This window comes from Neodiprion virginianus, chromosome 7 (genome assembly GCF_021901495.1).
Source record: "Neodiprion virginianus isolate iyNeoVirg1 chromosome 7, iyNeoVirg1.1, whole genome shotgun sequence".
In the NCBI taxonomy this organism is placed as follows: Eukaryota; Metazoa; Arthropoda; class Insecta; order Hymenoptera; family Diprionidae; genus Neodiprion; species Neodiprion virginianus.
The window spans coordinates 1883568-1905791 of record NC_060883.1 but is presented as its reverse complement, the minus strand read 5'-3'; the positions used below and the strand labels follow the sequence as shown (position 1 = coordinate 1905791).

At 39.3% G+C, this 22224-nt stretch overlaps 2 protein-coding genes and 5 long non-coding RNA genes across 10 annotated transcripts in view; 3 read left to right on the top strand and 4 right to left on the bottom strand.

The window, feature by feature from the left end:
* Positions 1 to 16420, top strand: part of LOC124308558 (DNA-directed RNA polymerases I, II, and III subunit RPABC3) — a 46712-nt gene extending 30292 nt beyond the window's left edge. For all 3 annotated transcript variants that reach the window (XM_046771379.1, XM_046771380.1, XM_046771378.1), the window contains exon 4: positions 15367 to 16420. In XM_046771379.1, the coding sequence (XP_046627335.1) occupies positions 15367 to 15484 (118 nt within the window). In that variant the 3' untranslated portion in view covers positions 15485 to 16420. The remainder of the gene's footprint in view (positions 1 to 15366) is intronic.
* Positions 333 to 4936, bottom strand: LOC124308563 (uncharacterized). The gene is made up of 3 exons (XR_006909018.1): positions 2677 to 4936; positions 1511 to 1762; positions 333 to 506 (listed from the first exon to the last, which is right to left on the bottom strand). It is a non-coding gene; the product is annotated as an uncharacterized LOC124308563 (long non-coding RNA).
* LOC124308566 (uncharacterized) lies at positions 11984 to 12430 on the bottom strand. Its single transcript, XR_006909020.1, has 2 exons — positions 12318 to 12430; positions 11984 to 12143 (listed from the first exon to the last, which is right to left on the bottom strand). It is a non-coding gene; the product is annotated as an uncharacterized LOC124308566 (long non-coding RNA).
* On the top strand, positions 13257 to 15186 carry LOC124308567 (uncharacterized). The gene is made up of 2 exons (XR_006909021.1): positions 13257 to 13472; positions 14374 to 15186. It is a non-coding gene; the product is annotated as an uncharacterized LOC124308567 (long non-coding RNA).
* Positions 16142 to 16856, bottom strand: LOC124308560 (uncharacterized). Its single transcript, XR_006909014.1, has 2 exons — positions 16678 to 16856; positions 16142 to 16472 (listed from the first exon to the last, which is right to left on the bottom strand). It is a non-coding gene; the product is annotated as an uncharacterized LOC124308560 (long non-coding RNA).
* A 952-nt stretch (positions 16857 to 17808) lies between these two features.
* On the top strand, positions 17809 to 21362 carry LOC124308562 (uncharacterized). The gene is made up of 4 exons (XR_006909017.1): positions 17809 to 18847; positions 20611 to 20845; positions 20924 to 21056; positions 21168 to 21362. It is a non-coding gene; the product is annotated as an uncharacterized LOC124308562 (long non-coding RNA).
* On the bottom strand, positions 20219 to 22131 carry LOC124308553 (dynein axonemal assembly factor 10). 2 transcript variants are annotated; one of them, XM_046771372.1, is made up of 4 exons: positions 21686 to 22116; positions 21120 to 21620; positions 20913 to 21010; positions 20219 to 20814 (listed from the first exon to the last, which is right to left on the bottom strand). In XM_046771372.1, exons 1-4 carry the CDS (start codon positions 21950 to 21952, stop codon positions 20607 to 20609), a joined length of 1074 nt encoding a protein of 357 aa, XP_046627328.1. In that variant the 5' UTR covers positions 21953 to 22116; the 3' UTR covers positions 20219 to 20606. The 2 variants fall into 2 exon arrangements, with proteins under 2 accessions (XP_046627328.1, XP_046627329.1); XM_046771373.1 differs by having other exon boundaries at positions 20711 to 20824; positions 21686 to 22131.
* Between the last annotated feature and the right edge of the window lie 93 nt (positions 22132 to 22224).

Below are 22224 nucleotides of genomic sequence, written 5' to 3'. Positions count from 1 at the left end.
CTGCCCTGGCAGACAGACCTAGCCCTATAACCTAATCCTAACCCTAACCTAGTCACGCTCCCTTCCTCCCGTCCGCCCTTCCCCCCCATTCACCCTCCTTCTCCCCCCCCCCCCCCCCCCCCCCCCCCCCCACCCATCCTTCCTACTTATATCCGCGCCGGGCGCAATTCCTCCCGGAGGGAAAGGTCAGGGAGTCAGGGAAACCTGCAGCCCGTCGACTGCCTGGTCATGTGCCTAAACCTGAAATTGGGTCGATCCATACTCTCTCCCCCAACTCCCCCTCCTCCTCCTCCTCCTCCTCCTCCTCCTCCTCCTCCTCATCCCTCCCCCAATCCCATCCCTCTTCCCTTTGCAATACTCCTACATGTTGCTGTTGCTGCCTGGTTGCCTGGCTACTGGATACAGGAATAAAGGGAATACAGGAGGCTGCGTATGAAACCTGCGCTCTCGGGCATTGCATTTCGCAATTTTATTGCGTCTGTTGTTATTTCATACGGATTTTTCAGCTGTAAATCGAATTCAAACGTTTGCGTTAATTTGTGGATACGTAGAAAAGAATAAAATAAAAATTGAACACAGTCCTTGTGAACGTGCCTTTTTTCTTCGTCGACTGTGATTTTTTTTTTTTTTTTCTTTCTTTCTTTTCAACCATAGTTTTTGTTTTTCTGGTTTATCGAAGCAAAAAAATCATGCGTACGAGATCATTTTATCGAAATCAAGATTTCCCGACAACTTTGGAGTTTTTTTTTTTTTTTTTTTTTATTTATAACCGCAATCGATTCTTACCAGCGAATACGTTATATTGGGCGAAAAAGAAGAAAGGAAAAGAAAACATATGTGTATGAAACACTCGAGGTCGGTAGGATAATTTTTATGGGTACATAATCGCGAAGCAAAAAAAAAAAACCCCGTCATTGGTACAATTGTAAAATATATTACCGAACGCGAGGATAACTTACGATTATTCGATTCCGTCGTGATGAAAATTTTGTCAGAAAACGATTGTCGAGTTAGAAAATTGTCCAAGTTGTTTTCGTATGTATCACGGTTTAAACCCACCAAGCAAACTAATAAGTGGAACTGCTAGTGAGGGAAACATTCCAATTCCACATATAATACGGACAGTATAATGTTCGATCAGCGATTTTTCATTCGTTGGATAATCAAATTAGGTAAAGTTTCCATGACGTGTTCAAATATATATATATACATATAATATACATATAATTGGATTATTCCAACGAATCAAAAATCGCTAATCGAACATTTTATTTTATTCGTCACATGTGAAACTAGAATTTTTCCTTTACTTGCAGTATATACATATATATATATATACATATACATGTATGCATGCATGCACGTAACCTGGGTTTCCTGCCTCACACCCTGATTTCCGGGTGACGCGCGGCGACGTTTGACGTCATCATCAACCCTTCTCCTCCCACATCACTACCCCCTCAACCAATAATACCCCATCCCTCTCCCCCCCCCTCTCTCTTTCTCTCACTCTCTCTCTATCTCTCCTCCTCCTCCTCCTCGTTCGTTGTCGGGGGTTGCAACAGCTTCGATGGCGGGGCTGAAACAGGGCAAGTGACGCAGGAGATCCTGCACGGAGACACAGTCTCTCCGACGACGAGGCTGGACGAGGTGGCAGGATTTTCATTCCTTTCGTCCTTACACTCGATCCTTTATCGACGTTTTTAAAATACAAACGCGACGTGTGTGCGTGCTGAGATTTTTCCTCGAACTTGAAAAGAAACTGAGATAGAAAATAATAATGATAATAATAACAATAATAATAGTAACGAACGAATGAACGAATGACGATGATTAATTTACCAAAAATTACCGCACAACAATATTACACTTGATGATTGCTAAATTTATCAATTTAATATTTGTATATCAAATGACCAGAGAATTTTTTATATGCGCGGCCAAATTTTTATTCAACGGTGTTGTTAACAGAGACAAATTCAAATACATACGAAATAATAATAATAATAATAATAATCGAAACAACAATATGGGGAATCTCATTCGCGAGCCAAATGTTATTTTCAGCCTGAAACCAAGAGACATTTTTTTTTTTTTTTTTACTTCACTCTTATAAATTAATAAGAATTTAAGTTACCATGGTCCACCAAATTTTAAATTTATCAGGTTATTAGTGTAAAAATGAAGACAGTTTTTATTTAATTTTTTTGCTAATAACTCGATAAATATTAAATGTAGTTAGTGTAATTTAGTGTAGTTTGCTAAGACTTTAATTTAATAAGTCTAATTTTTATCACGTTATTAGCAAAAAAAAAACAAAAACCGTCCTCATTTTTTCGCTAATAATGTGAGATGCATCAGATTTACGAAAATTTTACAAGAGATCTATTTTTTGTATAATCTGTAGTTTTCGAGTAATTGATAGTTTTGTTAACAAAAAATTTCAAACGCATACATTTTCTCATCTGAAAATTCGACTGCTTGCTGGGGTGTGTTAGAATTATCGGACAAATACGGGGTTGCACCAATTTTTTTTTTTTTTTGTCCATATAATATGTTGATACTTTTGGGGGGACGAGCGTGAAAAAATTTCAACGTGACCAAAACAAGAACCACACCGATATATGTATGTACAAGTTTTTCAATCAAATTTTCGTTACAATTTTCGTTACAAACCTTACGAGGACGTTTGGTTTTGTCATCTTTTTCTGTCTTTTCACCCAAACGTGATCAGTTTTAAATTGAAAAATGAAAAACACAATAAAATTTCGATGAAAAACTAAGGAAATTGATAAAAAATAATAAAGTTCGCCAAGGGTACAAGGTTTGAAAAACGTCGAACGGAAACAGTAAGCTACCGCCTTACGTACAATTCGCCGCCAAAGCCGAAATTGCAAATTACAAATCGCGTGTTTATGCAATACGTTGCTGCTGCTGCTGCTGCTGCGTTATCGTGCGATGCGTAATATGTAGGTAGGTATAATACGAAGGTCAGTGCAGTTGCTGGCTGGCTCGTTTGCAGCTTGGCTGGCTGCTGCGCTGCTGCTGCTGCTGCTGCTGCAGTTTCTTGACAAGTTTGCAGTAGTGTTACATTTATACGTAACTATACATGCTATTCATAGCATAGCCTATACATCAATAGATATATGTATATACAGATATGCAGAGACACGTATCGATTTAAATACGTCATTGCTGCGTGGACAAATATCCGAGTGAGTAATAATCCCCCACTGTTTTTCTTCCACGCTTAGTGCATGTTGCGTGTTAATAATGATAATAATTATTCTATCACACGGTTTTCCGTACGTCATTTATTTAGATCCGCATTTCTCGTTCATGATACATGTAAGGGTATGCATATGCATATATTTGTCTCATTCGTGTGTAATTTTTACGTAATCATAATTTTGATAATGACAACATTGATAAGATGAGTGAAAATAAGAAGCATGGAAATATTTTTATTTATAAAAGAAAAAATAATGTTTAAAATCGATGCGCAAAAGAAATGACGAAGAAATATTTTACCAATAATACCGCTTTTGTTTGGATTTTATCGGGATTATTTTTCAGTGCAACAAAGTTGGGAAAAGATGGGGATCTCTTGTTGATTACAAATTGCGCGTTTCACTCGTTTCGATATACGCACGGTATATATATATATTTTTTTTTTTCCTTGCGCCAGTTATGAAAGTACCGTTTTTTCTAATTACTTCGATAACGAGACGTGTGTACTCGTATCTCGTATATAGAAGCATATTGCCAGCAATTTGTATGTATTGCACACTTCAAGACGCGATTGGAGTAACGAGAAGGTAGATAATATCTTGCTCGTATCTCGATTAGACGAAAATTACTCGGCATCAACCGTGAAATGTATCTACATTTGTGAGAGATTTCAAATCCAAATAGAAAATAGTATGGGCCGTTTTTTTTTTTTTTTTAAATATTCTGCGCATCAGGATTCTTCTGTTTGTAATTTATATCGAGTAGAGACTTTGAAGTGAAAGTCTAAATAAATACCCCAGAAATTGAAATAGAATGAATTTCCAAACTTGAAAAATCCTGAACTTGTTTCGAAAAGTTTACGCGATCTTAAACCATCGCCGGATGCTGACGATGATCGATAAATTAAAAGAGTTTGACAAAGAACTTTTTGTTGTGCATCGATTAGAAAACACGGAATGTTTTTTCAATAAAAGTCAGCTGTAATTCACTCTGGTTGCCCAGAAATATACGAATTCAATCGGTTTGATAAACTCGGTAAGGAAATTCCAATACAAATTCATGGAGGTATACAACGTTGATCAGAGGAGCGGTATTAAAAGATTCACAAATCACATCGTAGAATCGAGAGGTGGAGTTGTAAAGGAGGAAAAATACGCACCCATCCATGCACGGTGTATAGTAACAGGTAAAAAAACAACCTTGCCTATAACGCTCTTCGAGCCGAGATCGTAGAAGGTGCGGTTGTATGGGTGCGTGTACGGTAATGTCACAGGTTACGTAACCGGCGGAGAGGCGGGCAGAGAGGCGAACAGGCAACCCGCGTTGAAACGGCCTTTGACAGTGGCGGCCATGATGCCGTTCCTCGGAGCAACGTTGTCTCTTGGCGACTGGTCGGCTCTGCTGCCGCCCTCTGCTACAATTCCACTTTTACTTTTACCACTTCTTTGTCATTGTTGTTATTATTATTACTTTTAGGCAGTGTATGCTCGGTATTAAACACAGGTATGCGCAGTCTCGATGGCAAGTGTCCAACGTCGCGCACTTTACTTGTCCCGAGTGAATTTTTTTCAAACCATTTATATCGATAAACTTGAAATATTTTACGTCGTAAGGTTCAGGGTGTCGAGTCGTGTGAAATTTTCATCGGATCGATGAGACTCTGTACTCGTGGTCCGAACATTAGGGTTGTGTACTTTGACCCTTCGCTTGATTACCTCGGTCCGAGCGATCGAAATCCTAATTTTCTTCAAGAGTGTATCTTTAACTTGTAACGTCAAATGAACGTCACGATTATGTAATAAGAGAATGAATGGAAATTGACGAGGATTTACAATCGGTGTGCTGCTAGGAATTGAATGTCACGGTATTGAACGCAACAGCGTTCGAGTTGGAGCCAGTCTGGTGCACGTTAATTGCCAGATGTGTAGTCAAGTGTGTACTCTTTGAAAACTTTGACTGGGTGTTTAACAGAGATCGGTAAAGAGTGAGGATACACTCTGTCAATTAACATCGAACGGTGTGTCGAATGCAAGCCTGAGAAGTATGGATGAACGTAATTAAAGTGCGTTGGATTAAAACGGATAACGTTTTATCGTCATAACAGTCTATACGCTACGAGCAAAATATTTGCAGGAAAAACACGACGACGATGGTGGTAAGAAATGGAACTAAGAGGTGGCAAAGGTGGTGGAAACGATGGTGGTAAAAATGCGCGGTGTAGTCGCAGGTACTACTGCTATAAATCTAAGGTATCCAGGCATCGGCAGGCAGGCCGTGAATCTGTCTTATGTACACCAAATCCATGTTGAAGTGGTACGGTAGGAGGAGTTGGTCGACTAAGTAGGAGAGGAGAAGGGCTAACGATGAGGAGAGAAGCACTGTACACAATTGGCACACACTCGCGTGTAACGTTCTAACGCGAAAACACACCATCCATCCTATCTGCCTACTGTACTACAAATGCTCGATGATATCGCAGCCGGTTCACCTCGGTAGTAAGTTCGGGTTACCGCGATTCTCTGCTGTGTTCAGGTGTTGTTCAAGACACGCTTCGGCCCGGTGTTCCCTTGCTCGTCACGCCAGACCGCAATCGGCGCCTCTTTATCGCTCGGCTCGTTGTTTGCGGTGTCCCCAGTGCCTCAATGTCCATTCAATTACTCACTGCTCCCAACCATAACCTGACCTAACCCGGAAGACCTCGTTCCTTGGTCCGGTCGTCTTCGCGTCCTCGAAGAAACCTTCAAGTGTTCGTTCGTCTTTCCCTTCCGTATGAACTTGGGGCTTCGTCCGAACCCTGATGACCATTCGACATCCTTCCACTATGACGTCTGGTGACTGTCCCAGTTATGGTACATCAAACGAAGCAATTTGGCAAACACCAGCGATCGTGTCGCGGTGTTTTTCTTCCATGTGTGCAGTCTTTGTGTCTCTGTCTGGAGTCCGATGTTAAGAACTACCCGTAACACTGTGAGTATTGCAACACAGGATTCTTCAGTCCATTATGCAATTCAGGAACATAGGGATAGTGGTAGTTAGAACGTAGCATCAAAGTCAAATCCTATTCTGCCTAAACTCTTCGTTTACTTCTTTCGTCGACCTCTTTTCTTCGTTAGTTGTATACTACAGGAGCACGTTTCTGTTTTCTTTCATTACGATCTCCTTCTCTCTCTCTCTCTCTCTCTCTCTCTTTCCGTGTTTTTTTATCTCGTTTTCTTTCCCGTACCTACGTAGAAATCTCTCTTTCCCGCTTCGACAACAATTCAGTGTCCTTGAACATGTCCGCGGCCACAATCGCGATAGCGGGACCATTTCATAAAACTTGCCGCTTCACGTACGTTTGTTTCGTCGTGTGCGATGGTACGTACTCGATTGTGTTACGAGCCTACGCTCACCTGCACGGTTATCCGTGTATGTAGGTATCACACGCGGAAATGATGATCGTGAAACACGCCGCGTTACGTGTTTGTACGATACAGTAGGCATGTAGGTAGATAAGTAGGGGTGCCGAGGTGTGCGTTCGATACCACACGTATGTACCATACATAACTACCTATCGTAGAGTTCCGCTTCTTCGATGACGAAACCATAGTCCAGTGAATAGACACAAATGAAGGCAATAACAGAGTTGGGTGTATTTTTAAATGGGGAAACATAGACTGTATTGAATTGAATTTTCTAAGTGATTAAATCGGGAAGGATGGGATACTTTCAGTCCTAACTTCGGACTAGCTATGAAGTTCAAGTTGAATTCCACAAGCTCGCTTCGGATCTGTATATGCATTGGGAGTTGTAGCTAGAAGAGAAAATCAAATCAGAAGTAACAGGCAAATACAAAGCTGACGCTTTTTACCGTCCAATCATCCGTCTTTCGGGTGTCGAATGGACTGTTACGGACTGTTTCAGCCACTTCTTCAGCATCGATACGATTCCTGAATAAAAACTGTTGTTTATCAATTTTGTAAACCCAAAAATACAACAGGGTTCTTTAGAACTCTGTTCCCATCGTTATACAATCTCTCCCACAATACATCTTCACGAGTGTTATATTCCTCTTAAATTCGATCAGCGATGCTGTATGGTCGAAAAAACCACGGGCTTAAAGACAATCGATTATACAATACCCGCGTTACCATTGGCAAACAAGGTTTGAAACGCGCACAAACACACACGGGTTGGAATTGGTAATGCCCACGTAGCACACATGCGGACTCCATTACATGGCATTCGAGTCAGGCGGTAGGTAGGTAGGTAGGTAGGTAGGTGCGACCTTTGACCGGCATAGAACACGGTATAGTTTCAAGTTTATTTTCGTTCTAGCGCATCACGCGTTAGCCTGCGGTGGACGATGCCTAGCCTAGGCTGATTGTCAGTCCATCCACCTAACCCACTCGCTCTAGGACAGACCAAGCTCCGTGCCTCTTATTCTTGGTCTCATTATTCCTCCGCGTTGCGTTCGGTTGCGTTGCTTTGCCGTTGCCGTTGCGTTGCGTTGCGTTGCGTTACGTTACGTTGACTCGCGTCGCTTGATGCAGCAGCTCGAGAAGGTGAACCCAGCGAATAAGAGACCGTCCTGGCTGCCAGCTCGTTCCCTGGCTGGCTGGCCAGCTGGCTTGCTTTGCTGCCTCCTACTCTCGGACAGCCAGTTGTGATCAGTTGGTCAGTCGGTACGTACCGTACCGTACCGTATCGTATCGTATCGTATCGTATCGTATCGTGTAGTATCGCGTAGTATAGTATCGTGCAATCGTCACGTTCACCATTGTTACTCGACTTGGTACACCACGGTACATCAGTGTTCCCTCACTCACGCGGAGAGTCACCGTTCAGTCAATCGGTCGAGTCGAGTATTCGGCACCTCAGATTATCCTCGACTCGTGCATATTCCTTATTAGATATTTTCCTCTCGCCCATTCGGTATCGCTTCGTACTTCTTTCGTTCCGTTGTAAAGAGGAGAACCTTTTTGAATCGTCGAAAAGAGAAGGGACGAAATTTGTGATGATAGAGATTGACAGAGGTGGATGATTGGAGTTAAAACAGTCGCTGAACAGACGAAACTACGGAAAGAGAAAAAACATCGTTTCTGGCCATTTTTCGTAGTCTTGGAAAGTTTTGCAACCGTGACGCACGGATTGATTATGATAACTTGACGGATTGACTGATTGGTTGATTCTTATTTTCTTTTTCCTCTCCTTCTTCTTTTCTGTCTAATTTTAATAATTTTACGGCTTAACGTTAACTCGGACGTCGCCGGTGTACCGTCGTGTGTCTGTCTTCGTCTTTTTTTTTTCTTATTTCTTCGTCAACGCGCGTTTTGTCAGTGTATTTAGGCATTTGGATAATCGCGTATTAAACGCAATGAACAATGGAAAGAAAAAAAATACAGCGAGAGAATACATACGGCTGTATCTTATCTACGGTATTTTATCATATACATTTCCTCGATTCGCGGGTCCGAAAAAAAACTCTCGTTCTGTACGTAATCGAGGTTATGTTGGAGTCTGAAATCATGAAATCCCTCGTCGAATATCGCGGATAAATCGTTGAATCAAGTTCGAAAAATTACCTCTAGATTTTTTTTCAGTTGAAAATTTTCAAAATTCGTTACACGAACCTTATCCAGAGAAAAGTGTGATAAATTTGTTCAATATTTGGTGTTTAAATTCTCTCAATGCTTACCACATGTTTACTCAATAACAGAATATCCATAATTCGAGAATGATGTAGGTTCTAAAACTCACCATATGAAAATTCTGTTTCTCTTCTGATTTTCTGATACAATCTATTTTTCATTTGGTGTTTCTTTTTTTTTTTCTTTTTCTCGCTTTTTGAAAAAGTACTCACCTTGAAAAAAAATGTGAGACAGAGAGAGAGACGTTATATCAATTATCGTCAAAGTGCGCGTCGCGGTATTCATCGCGAACCTCGGTGCGGTTGTTGTTAATTGTTGATAATTTTTAACAATGCACAATTGTGCTCGTTGATTGCACACGAGTAGCAAACGTCATTTTCAAACTGTTACGTTATCACGAGTTACTGCTACGATACGGAGTCGAAGGCTTTCGAACGAACATGAGAAAATGATGTAAGGTTTCTTTCGACCGAGAGAGAGAAGAAAAAAAGAAGGAATAAGCCAACGGTTTTTCATAGACAAAATTCTACACGAATCGTTATAAAGATTCGTTCGTTCAGCTACGAAAATGGGACGAGAGGAAAAAAAAGGGATAACGAGAGAAAGAGCGATCTTTTATGTGCGGTGGTAATTTTTTTGAGTCATTTTGCGTCTTCATATTATCTGCAAATACCGCGGTTTATCCTTCCGTGTACAATTTGTTATGTTTTTTTGTTTTCTCCCTCTCAATCTTTCCCCCCCCCCCCCCCCCTTCAAATTAGCTTTTCCTCACGCTTCACAAACCGTCGTTAATTTTCGTCGTCGTGTTGCGATGGTTTTGAAAAAGGCGAAACGTTTCGGCGCCGACTTTTATACATATAGATGTTGCACACGCCTACATGCAAAGCCACATATATTTAAAGCGCGGAAAAATACCGCGGGAAAAAAACAAAGAAAAACGAGAAGAAGACGGACAAAGTAGAAAAAAAAATGAAAAAAAGAACGTCTGTCCTTTTTGTTTTTTTTCTCTATGTTTCATTTTCCTGTTATACAACAGACACGTTATATATTCGAAGTCACGTGTTTTTTTTTTCCCATCTTTATTTTCTTCTACCACGAAGTCGAACATTCGATGCAATTTTTATCCCTATTCGTAATTATACTTCTTCTTTTTCTTTTTTTTTTTGTTTGTCGTGGATTTTTTCTCTCTCGTCGCAGTCGTTTAGAGATTGTTTTACCGAAATAACACAAAAATAAAAAATCAAACAATCGCGTACATTATTTGAGAAAGAATTGTGCAAGAAAGAAGTAAAATCATTCCAATTATAATTGTCGTCGTAACAGTAATTGAAACTAATTAAACTACACGCGGAGTGTATAACACATTGGAAACAAACAACATTCGCGTGTTAAAAATGAGACAGTATTTCCTCTCTCTCTCTCTCTCTCTCTCTCCTTCCTTTTCTGCTTCGTTTCTTCTACTTCTCATAGAGTCAGTCTACCTAGCGATACTATTATTGGCATTGCCTCGCACAGTCTCATCGCATAACACTGTGCTGCTTGTGTTGCTGATGCTGATGCAGGTACTTATGCGTGGGTTCTATCACGAATAAGCAAACGTACAAAATTTACTTCGGCAACTCTTGTTCAAGAGCCGCCTCGCTACCGCCTTTAACTAGCTTCGTTCGCTTGGCAATTATCGCGAAATAATCGCGAGTGCAAACATCGAGCGTGAGCATAAAATCAGTGCATCGTTAGCGTTATTATTATTATTATTATTAGTATACTCTCTCTATGATGCATTTTTTTCTCTCATTCTCTCCTTTCTCTTTTCCTCTTTTCTTATTGATTCGTTGTCTTTCGAAAGAAGCAAAAAAAATCAAAATTGAATCGACGAGATTGGTGTGAAGTTTTATTGAAAAACTAAAAATAATTTAACACAAAAATGAGTAGAATGTTGTTCGAAAATTGTGTGCAGAATTGTGAATTTACGGTTGTGTAATAGGTAAAGAATCACAATAAGTACCGCTTGATTGAACGAAATAATCTTCGGTGTAATTTGAGGGAAAAATTTGTTGGAAAAGCAAACTTTAAGGTTTCAAAAAACGAAAGTAAAAGAAAGACGGAATTGATTCTGTACCTTTTGTATATTCATTTTTGAAAATTATTATTCACGCGTGAATGGAAAAACGGCTGAACAACATTTGTGATTTAAAATTTTTACACTTCATTGAATTATGTAAAACTTGCACGCGGTTACGAAAAATATGTCAGGAACTCGTTAGGGAAAAAAACGTAGTAAAATTAAACAGAACCGATCTCGTCGAAAGAAAAATACACGAAATAAATGCCAGCAATTATAAATTGTGAGAATGGGCAAGACGAGAGAAAAGATTGATGAAAAGGGGTGATAAAAATTTCTACTTCCATCCAAAGAGCGGAAAGGAAATAATTAAGTATCGCACGCTTTGAGGTTTGGCAAATTCTCAGAGGTATAAAGTACACGTATATAGCTGACGAATGAATATAAATTATATTTTTAATGTAATATGGCGGTCGGGGCTCGTGCCAGATGCGCGTTTACACGGGCCCTGATTACTGTAAATGCACTATCTGGTACGACACCTCGCCTGTCGCCACCACCGCAACCACCACCACCACCACCACCACCAGTTCTACCACCATCGACGTCGCGAAATCCGTGATTGCTCATTTTTTTTTCTCTTCCAAAATCTATGCGTATGTAATATATTTATGCAGAGATCAAGGATGAAATTGCGTTGAATGAATACGTGCGGTTCAAGGAATGAATCGGTGTCTTCGAATTTGGTATGGATGTACGGGTAATGGATGTTATTTATGAAATTATTTATTTATTTGTTTGTTGTGGTGAAAAGATGAGGACGTGATTGAAACTCGATTTAATAGCAAGTTGTACGCATTTTTTTTTTATACGTAAATGCATGTATGTGACATGTATACTCGTAAAATTGGCGAAAGTAATAATAGTAGTAATAACAATGATGAAACAAGATCAGAAATTATTATGATCGTTATTTTTAATAGGATTGACAAAAAATTACTATCCAATTCTACAGAGACGCATATTATCGTATTTGATACACATTTTTCGAGTTTGAAAAAATCTTTCAGCTGTTGAGAGAGCGTCGGGCGTTTTTTAGGGTGTTTATCTATTTAATTATTTATTTCCCTCTTATCGTCATCATCGTCATCGTCATCGGCATCTTCATGGTCATCGTCGTCGTCGTCGGGGTCTTTCCATACTTTAGATTCTGACCACATCTCCGACGGAAAAAAAACAAAAAATAATTAAAGTTGTAATATATAAACGATTAGAATATTCAACGAATAAAAAAAAAAAAAAAATTGAGAAACAACACGCATTACATCCTGTAATAAACTTATCATATAAATATATTTCATTTTCAGTTTTTCGTAATAAAAATTTATACATACTTATACAATTGTACAATATACTGGTGAACTATACCACGTTTGTTTGATTTAGTTGTCACGGAATAATGACAAAGATCTTAAAAATTCCCGATGAATTCTATAAGAGAGAAAAATCGAAAAAAAAAATATATAAGAAACGAATAAATAATTACACGCTATAACAGTTGTAATGATGTTTTTTTTTTTTTTTTTAACTTTGAAAAATTGACCCCCCCCCTCCCCAATCTAGATTTCAATTTCACGGAAATTGAACACGTGAAAATTAGTTGGGTTCTTGTTGTGAGTAAAAAAAAAATCACTCATCACCTGCAGTAGCAGCAGCAGCAGCAGCAGCAGCAGCAGCAATGTCATAAACAGCATTAGGTATAAATAAAATAAGCCTCGTGTTCACGCATATTACGCAATACCACGCGTTTTCTATGCATACATATTATACCTGAACCACACCGTTCTCATGTCCATATCTGTAACGTATGAATAATAGATTGTACGTGTGAAAATAATGATGATGATAATAATTTTAATATTATTAATAATTATAATAATAATGATTATAGTGGTGATAATAATAAAACATGATATATTATGCTGATGATTTAATGTTGCAACGCATGCGGTTGTTTCTACAGATCTATACGATTACGCGCGCACATGCATAAGACAGTTCAAATAGTATCTGCATTAAATCGTCGTCAGATTAGCGCGCGCAATTTCTGCTGCAGTTGCGGGCAACACCTTACCCTCCCTCTTTTCTCTCCTCTCCTTATTGCCCCCCTTTTCGTTCCATCTGCAGACGGTGCAGAATATTTTGCGACCGCAAATTCATGCTGCTGCAGCAGTTCGCGTTCGATCCTGATTTCATAGACGTCGTTTCCAGTCTACTTTATCGAGAAAACTGTATTGAGGTTATTTATTTTATTTTGTGTTTTTTTTTTTTTTTTACGGAAATTATCGCTGCTCCGTGTTATGCGGACTGTGCGTTTTATCGTCAAGGATGTGAATAGCATTCCTTCGCGAGGAATTCCGCGGTTTATCTAAAGCGGTTCTATTTCCGGAATATCAACGTTGCATTCCTTCATCTTTCATCGTCGTCACCGACATCGGCATCGTCATCGGCATCATTTTTCATCCTGCGGATTTGCCATGCTTGCTTCGGTACAGTATGGAAGATGTAAACACAGTTTTAAAGATAAAGGCTTGAAAAACTAAAGAGCGAAACTTCCGTATTGGTTAAAAGAAAATTTAATTTCAGATAAAACAAAATCTACTTGTGGAGTGCAAAACCTTGACTCGAAACTCTAAACCCTAAAATTAATGGTTTATTTCTTCGCCTATATCCGACACGTCATTTATTTAAAAAATTTCTTTCTTCGATACTGAATTTTTTTATTTTTTTCATTCAATCTTTTTTCCGTGACCGGCTTCGTGTAGCCGGAAACGAGCCAAGTGCAACGATACCAAACAAATCGTTATTCGGATGCCTTGATACGGAGATATTGGAGTTTAAAGCTTAGCTTTCATTTAGCTTCTCCGTCACTGGTGAACGGTGCGTTGTGCACTGCGCAGCACCGTTGAAGCACAGATGCTGCGCGCGACTCGATCGATCGATCGATAATGCAAATTGCCACTTCCTAGTCGAATTGTATTATGCAGAAACCATATCTTGTGGCGTGTCATTGGATTCGTCGTCGCGTCTTCTACAATGTCCGCGTATTTGCGGGCTGATAAAAATCTATTCCGATTTATAACTATGAGAAAACAAGGATGACGATAGAAACCAAGTAAAGCATCGATGGAAATAAAAATAATGTCGGGTTAAATGTAAATTGAACGTTACGAAGCCGTGAAGTAGGAATTATCGAAGAGTCGGAAACGAAAGGGAAAAAAATCCTTCAAAGGAAATAACACAATCGATTCAACGATCTGTATTTATAACTGTCTGATTCATTACGGTATAGGCACGTCAGTAATTTCAAATCAAAAATCGCGGGCTCGCGACGACGAGCGTTTGTGCGCGTCTGGTAAATGATATTTCGTAATTTATTTTTAATTATAGCAATTGCTGCGACGCGACGCGGGAAATGCGACGGACTAATTACCAATCCAATGAATCATCGAGGTAAATAACAGCGACGATTCGTCACGTGTGTGATCAGAATTAGTCTCGTTCGTTATATTCGGTAATACACAAGCACGCGTTACGATTCAACGTGTTTCGTACCCGCCTACCAAACGACAGATAATGCGATGATTAGAGTTTACGTAACATAATACAAAGCTGTGCGTAACAGAATCCGAGGCGATCTGATGAATTTCATTTAACATTCATATTTATTTTCATCATTTTATTCGTCTTTAAACGCAGCCTGCTGCAACCGGTACTTTTCTTCCATCTCAGTTTTGAGTGTTCAACCGAATGAAATAATTTTCTAATTAGCATAAATTTGATAATACGACGTAAAGATCTCCTGTTCAAACTGTCCCTCGTAAAGATTTATAAATACGCGTATGAGGTTACGAAAATAAGTAATTATGAATCAACGCATAACTGAATAAATAAATTTATGAACACCTAGACACTGTGCTAAGCGGTGTTACATGTTTTAGTTACGATCTCGTCGAGAATCCACGAACAGCGACCGGCGCCTTGGCAGTGTGGTTAGCTGGTTGTGTGATCTATTTTATAAACACGACCGCTATCGGCACTGCAGCTGTGACGGTCGCATTACTGCAGATGTATTGTAATGTATTATTCCAATTTACGTCATATTTCGAAATGCAACTAATGCAGCAGCACCAGCAGCAGATGCAGAAACAGATAATCAACCGTATCGAGAAAAAAATCTGATCAATGATCCAACAGTGTCTACAAAAAAAAATGTTTAAACATTTGCACGCAATCGTTGCAAATTCCTTATATATATATAAAATCTTCTCAGGGCTGCGGTGGTGCAGTTAAATTATAAATAAACATTAAAACTCGTTAGCTTAAGCTTTAAACTATATTTATGAACTAATTTAACGTAATTTCTTTTTGTATTTTTTACAGATCGGCGTACGTTTCCTTCGGTGGATTGCTGATGCGTCTTCAGGGTGATGCGAATAATTTGCACGGTTTCGAGATCGATCAGCACATGTACCTGTTGATGAAGAAGCTCGCCTTTTAGAGAGAGAGATTCGCGTGTGGAGGAAAAAAAGGAAACAGCACGTTACAGGCGAAGGAGAGGAAAGATCGGAAGAATCGTCGTTCGCAATCTGCCATTTTTCATTCTATCATCGTGAACGTATAAGAAAGTAGGCTGCACATTTTTCATACGTTGAAAGACAAAAAGGGTCGCATGAATAAAAAATAAAAAAAATTAAAAATTAAAGGAATTTGAAGGTGAAGATAATTTTTATCTTCAAAACTGCGAAGCAGTGACAACAATAAATGCGGCTAAGAAACTTTTTTCGCTTTGCGAGAGTACAAATTCGGGAAAAATTATTTATTTGAAAAATATCAAGGTGCGTAATATTGGATATCGCGTTAATTGCACGCGTGAAACTCCGTTGGATCAATGCTATGCAAATCGCGCGTCTAACGCGTTAATTACTTATTTACCAACTCATTAACTGTACATGTTTACAAAATTGTTCTTTAACGTCACAGCAGCAATTTACAAGTAATTTTATGATCATTATCATTATTGCTGTTGCTTTCAGTGTTATGGAATGATTTTCAATCTTTTAACATTCATTTTTTTTTCCCCTTATATTTTCTCATACGTTTCATTCCATTATTCTATCTCTCTCAAAAGAAAGAAATTATAATTTTCCTTTCATACTTTATTAATCTCCCTTGTTTTTCTGTTGAAAACAAAAAAAAAAAAACAGAAAGTTCAGAGTAAAGACTGCGTATACCTATAACGTTGCATTTGCATTATACGTCTACTTGCTGATACAGAGATGACGTTTTTTATACTATAACAAAATCAAAGAAATGCACAAAGCAAATCAGTAATCAAGACTGCGATTTGTGTATCGTCAATTCAAGGTGTATAGGATATTACAATATCCATAATATGGATATACCTGTGTACAAATATATGTATAAATATTTTTTATCGCTGGGTTTCATTCTCCTGATCTGTGTATAACACGTATTGTATTGTGTACCTAGTCGTATATTTGTCACATGTTCAGGAAATCCTTAAGGATGTACTGGCTGTAACATTCTCAACCCAAAGTCAGTCTCGTAGAAAATGTTAAATACTTTATGATAGGATAAAAATCTGAAAAAAATCAATCACTAGGAATGCCTAAAAGTCGTCAATGAATTGTTTAAATAAAACATTGTTTAACAAATTCGATCGAGACTCACGTTTGGTTGAGAATTTATAGCCAGTACATCCTTAATCTTACGTATTCGTACAGTAATCGAAGGATCAACGAAGAAACTACATATCGCAAAAACAAAATTTCACCTGTGCGTAAATAATTTTGTATATTGCCAGCGCATATGCAGTGAATATTAATTCATACGTACACAAATTGGAAGAAGATTTTGTATTCATCTACGGGGAAAGAAGAAGGAAGAAGGAAAGGTAAAGAGAAGAACATGAATAGAAATGGAAGAAAATTTGTTTCCAGGTAGAAATTCATACTTTATTTGACACCATTTCACCTGTTTCTCTATTTCTTCCTTCCCATGTATCCTTCCTCTGATCACTTGGGTGCTCACCAAATTGATGCAGCAGCAGTACGCGGATAGAAGCGGAAGAAGAACAAGAAGAAGAAGAAGAAGAAGAAGAAGAAGAAGAAGAAGAAGAAGGAGAAAGGAGCCAGAAACATACATATACTTACGCGACTGCGGAAACTAAAATAGCGCGAGGTAAACTCGGCAGAAAGTTATACAGGTAGAGGTAGGTGTGTCATACATGTATGTATATGCATAACATATTCGTATTTTCGTACCCTTAAACTATACTTACATCGTATACTTATCTCTGAGGAGAAGATACAACCAACCACTTCAGTCAGGGTTCTGCATGAATTTAACACACGCAGGTATATATGCATAGGCTCCGTGTGAATTATAATATACAGCAAAGAGTATAGGTATAATCATATACCGGAATTCTAATTCTAATTCCGTTTCGAGGACACCCGAAGTATTACAGAGAAGGCGAAGAAGATGCTGAGAATTAAACGAACCGTTTCGATGGCTTTACCGTTACAGAAATAAATGCAACTGTATGGAAAATCGATCAACATCCGAAATGAAAAGAAAAACAATCAAAAAAAGATGTTAAGAATTTTTTGACGATAACTTGAACCTTTTTGAATATGTTTAATTTTTTCTTTTTTTTTTTGTTTCCCTTCGCAAGATATTACAGGGATCTAAGGATTGAACGGAAATACGTATCGTATATAGCTACCTACCTATGCAAACGAGTCCACGGTTGGTTGGGTCGATCGTTGTTACCGCGTTGCATTTAAACCCGAGTAAGTCACGTAACAACGCGCGGTGTATAAATAATATTCTCATCATGTATAATGTAGATATAGAGACGTATGTATGTACTTACATACATGCATTTACCAGCGTAACACTGCACCGCGTTAATTATATCATTCACGGTTATATCGTACTGGCACTTTGATGTATGTATTTGCCTTTACACCCACCTACCGATGCGCACGGGGCGTGCTTCGTGGGATTCTGCATTCAAGAGTGTGAGATTACGTACAATGGCTAACAACAAGTATCTGTACGAATTGAAAACAATTTACGTTCTTACAAAAGTGGTGCGTGTATGGAAGTTCTTGTGCTCAATTTATTCTTGCACACACCAATTCCTGATATATATAGCGTTGTTATAATTAATCTCATATGTCATGGTTCGTGATGATGATGTGCATTGAAAATGATATGATAAATACTCTTCGCCTTGTGCACTGTCCTGTTTTTTTTAACATTATGGAATAGAAACTGTGTGTTTGTGTATCTGATCAGGAATTCCAGATATTTTTATTTTTGAGGAGGTTATTTCAAGCGGAGAAAACTAATGTAGAACAGCATAGATTAAAAATCGAAGAACGGATAGGAAATTAGGGATTGAAGAATTGACTACATTTTGATTCTTTTACAATGATGAGTTTATTTCAATAATGAAAATCGGAATTAACAACCTCTTGGTATAGGTATATTCGAATTTAAACTTTGGATTACCACTACATGATGTAATCACTGCTGGTTGCAGGATTCTGGAGCGTAATTGGATTTTAGGATACCTGTTACCAGAATCATTCTCAAGCTTTACATACAGTTGTAGGAACGCCGGGAATTTTGTTTCACGCAGATCGCAAACTCAATTCAGATCTAATTCGAGATCCAAATTAGTTGGTTGATCGCTTACTGAAATCAGATTTGGATTTTGGATGTAAAAGGGAGGATTGCCGCTAGCAGATTACAGTATGATCCGGATCATCCTTCAATGCATCAACTCCGCAACTGGACATCAGAAGGAGTAAAAATCAGCCGAAAGATGGTGAGATGGTATTTATTGCCCTAAAATGAATCTTCGAACTTAATAATCGTCATTTGAGACGTCTTTCGGATAAAATATTGCACGAGTCGTTTATCTGTCTCTTTCTCTCGGACAAATTTTGACTTTATAGTGTAACGTGGGCAAGGTTTCAACGTGATTAATAGTCCATTTCACTCCGATAATTGGCCGCATCAAAGCTGGCTGCACCCTGCGTGGGTTAAACGGGTGGGTACACGGAGCATGGATAACTCATGTAATTAAAGTCGCGGAATCCGTGACCTTGAATAGAGCCAGCCGGAGCCACTCAGCTAGCTATTTAAATGAAATCATCGGGTACCGCGAGCGTACGGATTCCGCCTCTTCCCCCCCTTTGGTCAAAATAATTTCTAAATTGAAAATATGAATAGTTTCTCACAAAAACTTGTAGATTTTCATTCTCTGCAAGCCAATGCAATTTAAAAAAATAGGAAACGTTCGAATTTCCATAAAATTATTTGTGGTTGCAGAAATTATCGCCAGGTGCTGTAATATCTACGATCGCATATCCGTAATCCCGTGTTTCACGCACACGCCTTGTGCCCGCTTCAACACAACGGTAAAATACCCTCGATTTCACGCTGCCCGTGTGCGGTGCGCGAGCAAAGAGCAAAGCTAGGCGAGCGATCGAGATGCTACGGGACTCGGATGCCATCACACGACGCGGTGGCAGCGGAACCAAAATGGCCGTTGCGTAACGACGCCGAATGGCCGCCCGACTCCGGTAGCGGCGTTAATAAGCGGTTGCTTACAAATAGACTGCCCCAATAACATATTATTCCCCTTATCTCGGCGCAACCCCTTCCTCTCCTGCTTGTTCGTCTCCTCCTCCTCGAAACTCTGTACTCTGTTCTTCTCTCCTTCACCTAGACTCGTTACATACGTGTTTTCGTAGTCGGTCATGTCCCCCACCTCGTTCTTTCTTCATCTCACTCCCGCTTCGTGCCCAGTTCTGTCTCTGGTTTCTAATGTTGTTGCATAATTGCGCAGGCTTTGAAAATCGATAGAACAGCGCAGAAACTCCCGCAGCTTATTCCTGTACCCATCTACCTACCTACCTAGCTCGTCTATAGACAATTTCACTGTATCTGTACTCTCGTAACTCACTCTCTGTATCCCTGTTACCGGTAATTCGCTACGCGTTATGGAATCAAATAATGCCCGAACATTTTGATGGTAAATTATTTACATCGAAATTATAAAAATCGATAAAAAAAAAAAAACACGTCATCGTGTTCAATTATACGATAAGAATAATTGACACCTCTTTTTCTTTTCTTCTCCCATCTCGTTGAATTGTATCTACAAAACAAAAATACTACAACTCGCTTTGTGATCGATGGAAGTCTTAGAGTCTTTTATTTTATTTTTCCACGTATATTACCGAAGCTCTTCTATTCAGCGATATTCGGTACATATATATAGCGAAGAAATGAAACTATTTACAATGTACTGTGCTGAGAGCTCTCAAATACGTTATTGGGTTCCATAATTATTTTCTCCTTCTAGATTCAATCGCAGAACTGAGTCTCAAAGTTCTTGCATCCAACTTGATACAATTTTACGTCTTCCATATTATTCTCGTGAACGGTTTTCTACCCACCATTAGATGATACTGTGAATAATCCTGCGTATACCATGGAATGTACGAAAAGCCGGCAAAGAGTAACGAGCCGGACAGATTTGAAAAAAACCTTGCAGAAAATGATACTTTTCTTTTTTTTCAGTACGTGTTCAGTTTCGTGGTGATTATGATACGAAGGCATTGATCAAACGCAGTGCAGACGGCAAGTCCTTGCTTGTCTGGACTCCAATCCAACGAACTGACTGGTTGAGAAGAGAGCGTGCTGTTCTGGAGCAGAGATACTGAACCGACTACTCCCTGCTCTATGCCATCGGCGTCTGCTGTCACTCGCTTTTCAGGATATTGGCTGCGGCACACAAGAACAGAAATTTTACATTGTGGGTATAACATTCGAGTAAAATTTTGTTAGGAAATTATGAACTTGAGTGAATGAAATTTATCTACTATTTCCAAAGGCATAGCGATCCTCCACCTCCCGACGTCATGAATATCTCTCGGTTCTGGGGCAGATGACGTACCAGCCATATAGTTGATTTATGCGCCTGAAATCAAGTCGGATTATGGCTTGTTGCAATGCTCTATAAAAGGGTAATAATTACTTTCTGGTTATTTTGACAAAATTACAAGCAAAACAACTGAACTACAAATTACTTTTTCTGAAAGATAAGAGAATCCTTTTTTGGGATGTTGAGTTTTCAGGTCAAACAGGTAGAACTTGGATTCAAGAGTGGTGGCGACCAGTTTGTTCATCGCGATATCTTTTCTGTCAAACTCCAATCCACAAACTCCGTTCTTCAAGTTGCTCTCCCATCTGAGAGCCATCGCCTTTAGGTCAAACATCTTAACGTCGCCATTGTCATAGCCAGCCGCGACGACCCTTTCTTCAGAGTTGTATGAGTTGCCAAAAGTGACAACCCAGCAGTCCCTACGGTCTTCGCCCTCATTTGGTTCCATTACTGCAACTGGCCGCCCCTTTTGCCGTGGATCCCAGACTTTGACGCTGCCATCTCTGGAGCCGGTGACGATTTCAGGAGCCCCGCAACCTATCGTCTGCCCGCCGATGCCGTCAATGGAGTTTATGATCTCCTTGTGAGCATTTGCCGAATAAATAGGAATCGCAGGATCCTCCAGGTTGTAGATATTCAGTTTACCCTGAAAACGATCAATTGTTAATCGACAGCGAGTAAAGAGCTGGTAACAGCGACTCAGATTCTTACCTTAAAGTCTCCGGCGGCCAAGTATCTCTCTCTCAAACTTGACGCTCCGAAGGTGCCGCACTTCATCGGATTAGAGCGCTCGATCTCTTTGATCAGCTTAAGCTCCCCGCTAGATATTTCGTATATTTGAAAAACGCCAGATCCTCGCGGCCTCGAACCCATTACGACGAACTTTGCGCTGCTTGGTATCCACTTAGCGTCGAACAAAGAATAGTTGACTGACTTTTCGATGTGACATATTATCTGCGGCTTGGATAGTTTATCCATTTTTAAATCATTCGATACGGACTTGGTTGCACTTCCAGCCGCGAAATTCTACCAGCCGATATCGACACGAGGAGACAGCCTTTTAAATGACTGTGAACACGCGATAAACAAATATCAACGCCTCCTATTAGCTGTATGCCTTATTTATCGCTTCTGCGATTTTCATCAAGTGGTAAGCACATCGCAGTAATCTACCGATGGTCAAAGTCACATTTCTGTTGTACAATAATGTTCATTAAAGCTTTGGGCTTCTGGCTAACTTATTTGGGATT

Bases quoted from the DNA above. Each gene is read 5' to 3' on its own strand.
- LOC124308553 (XM_046771372.1), bottom strand. From the start codon at position 21,952: ATGGATAAACTATCCAAGCCGCAGATAATATGTCACATCGAAAAGTCA. The intron at 21,011-21,119 runs GTAATTTGTAGT...ACTTGATTTCAG, and splicing joins TCTCTTATCTTTCAGAAAAA to GCGCATAAATCAACTATATG. The intron at 20,815-20,912 runs GTAGATAAATTT...TGTGTGCCGCAG, and splicing joins TCGCTATGCCTTTGGAAATA to CCAATATCCTGAAAAGCGAG.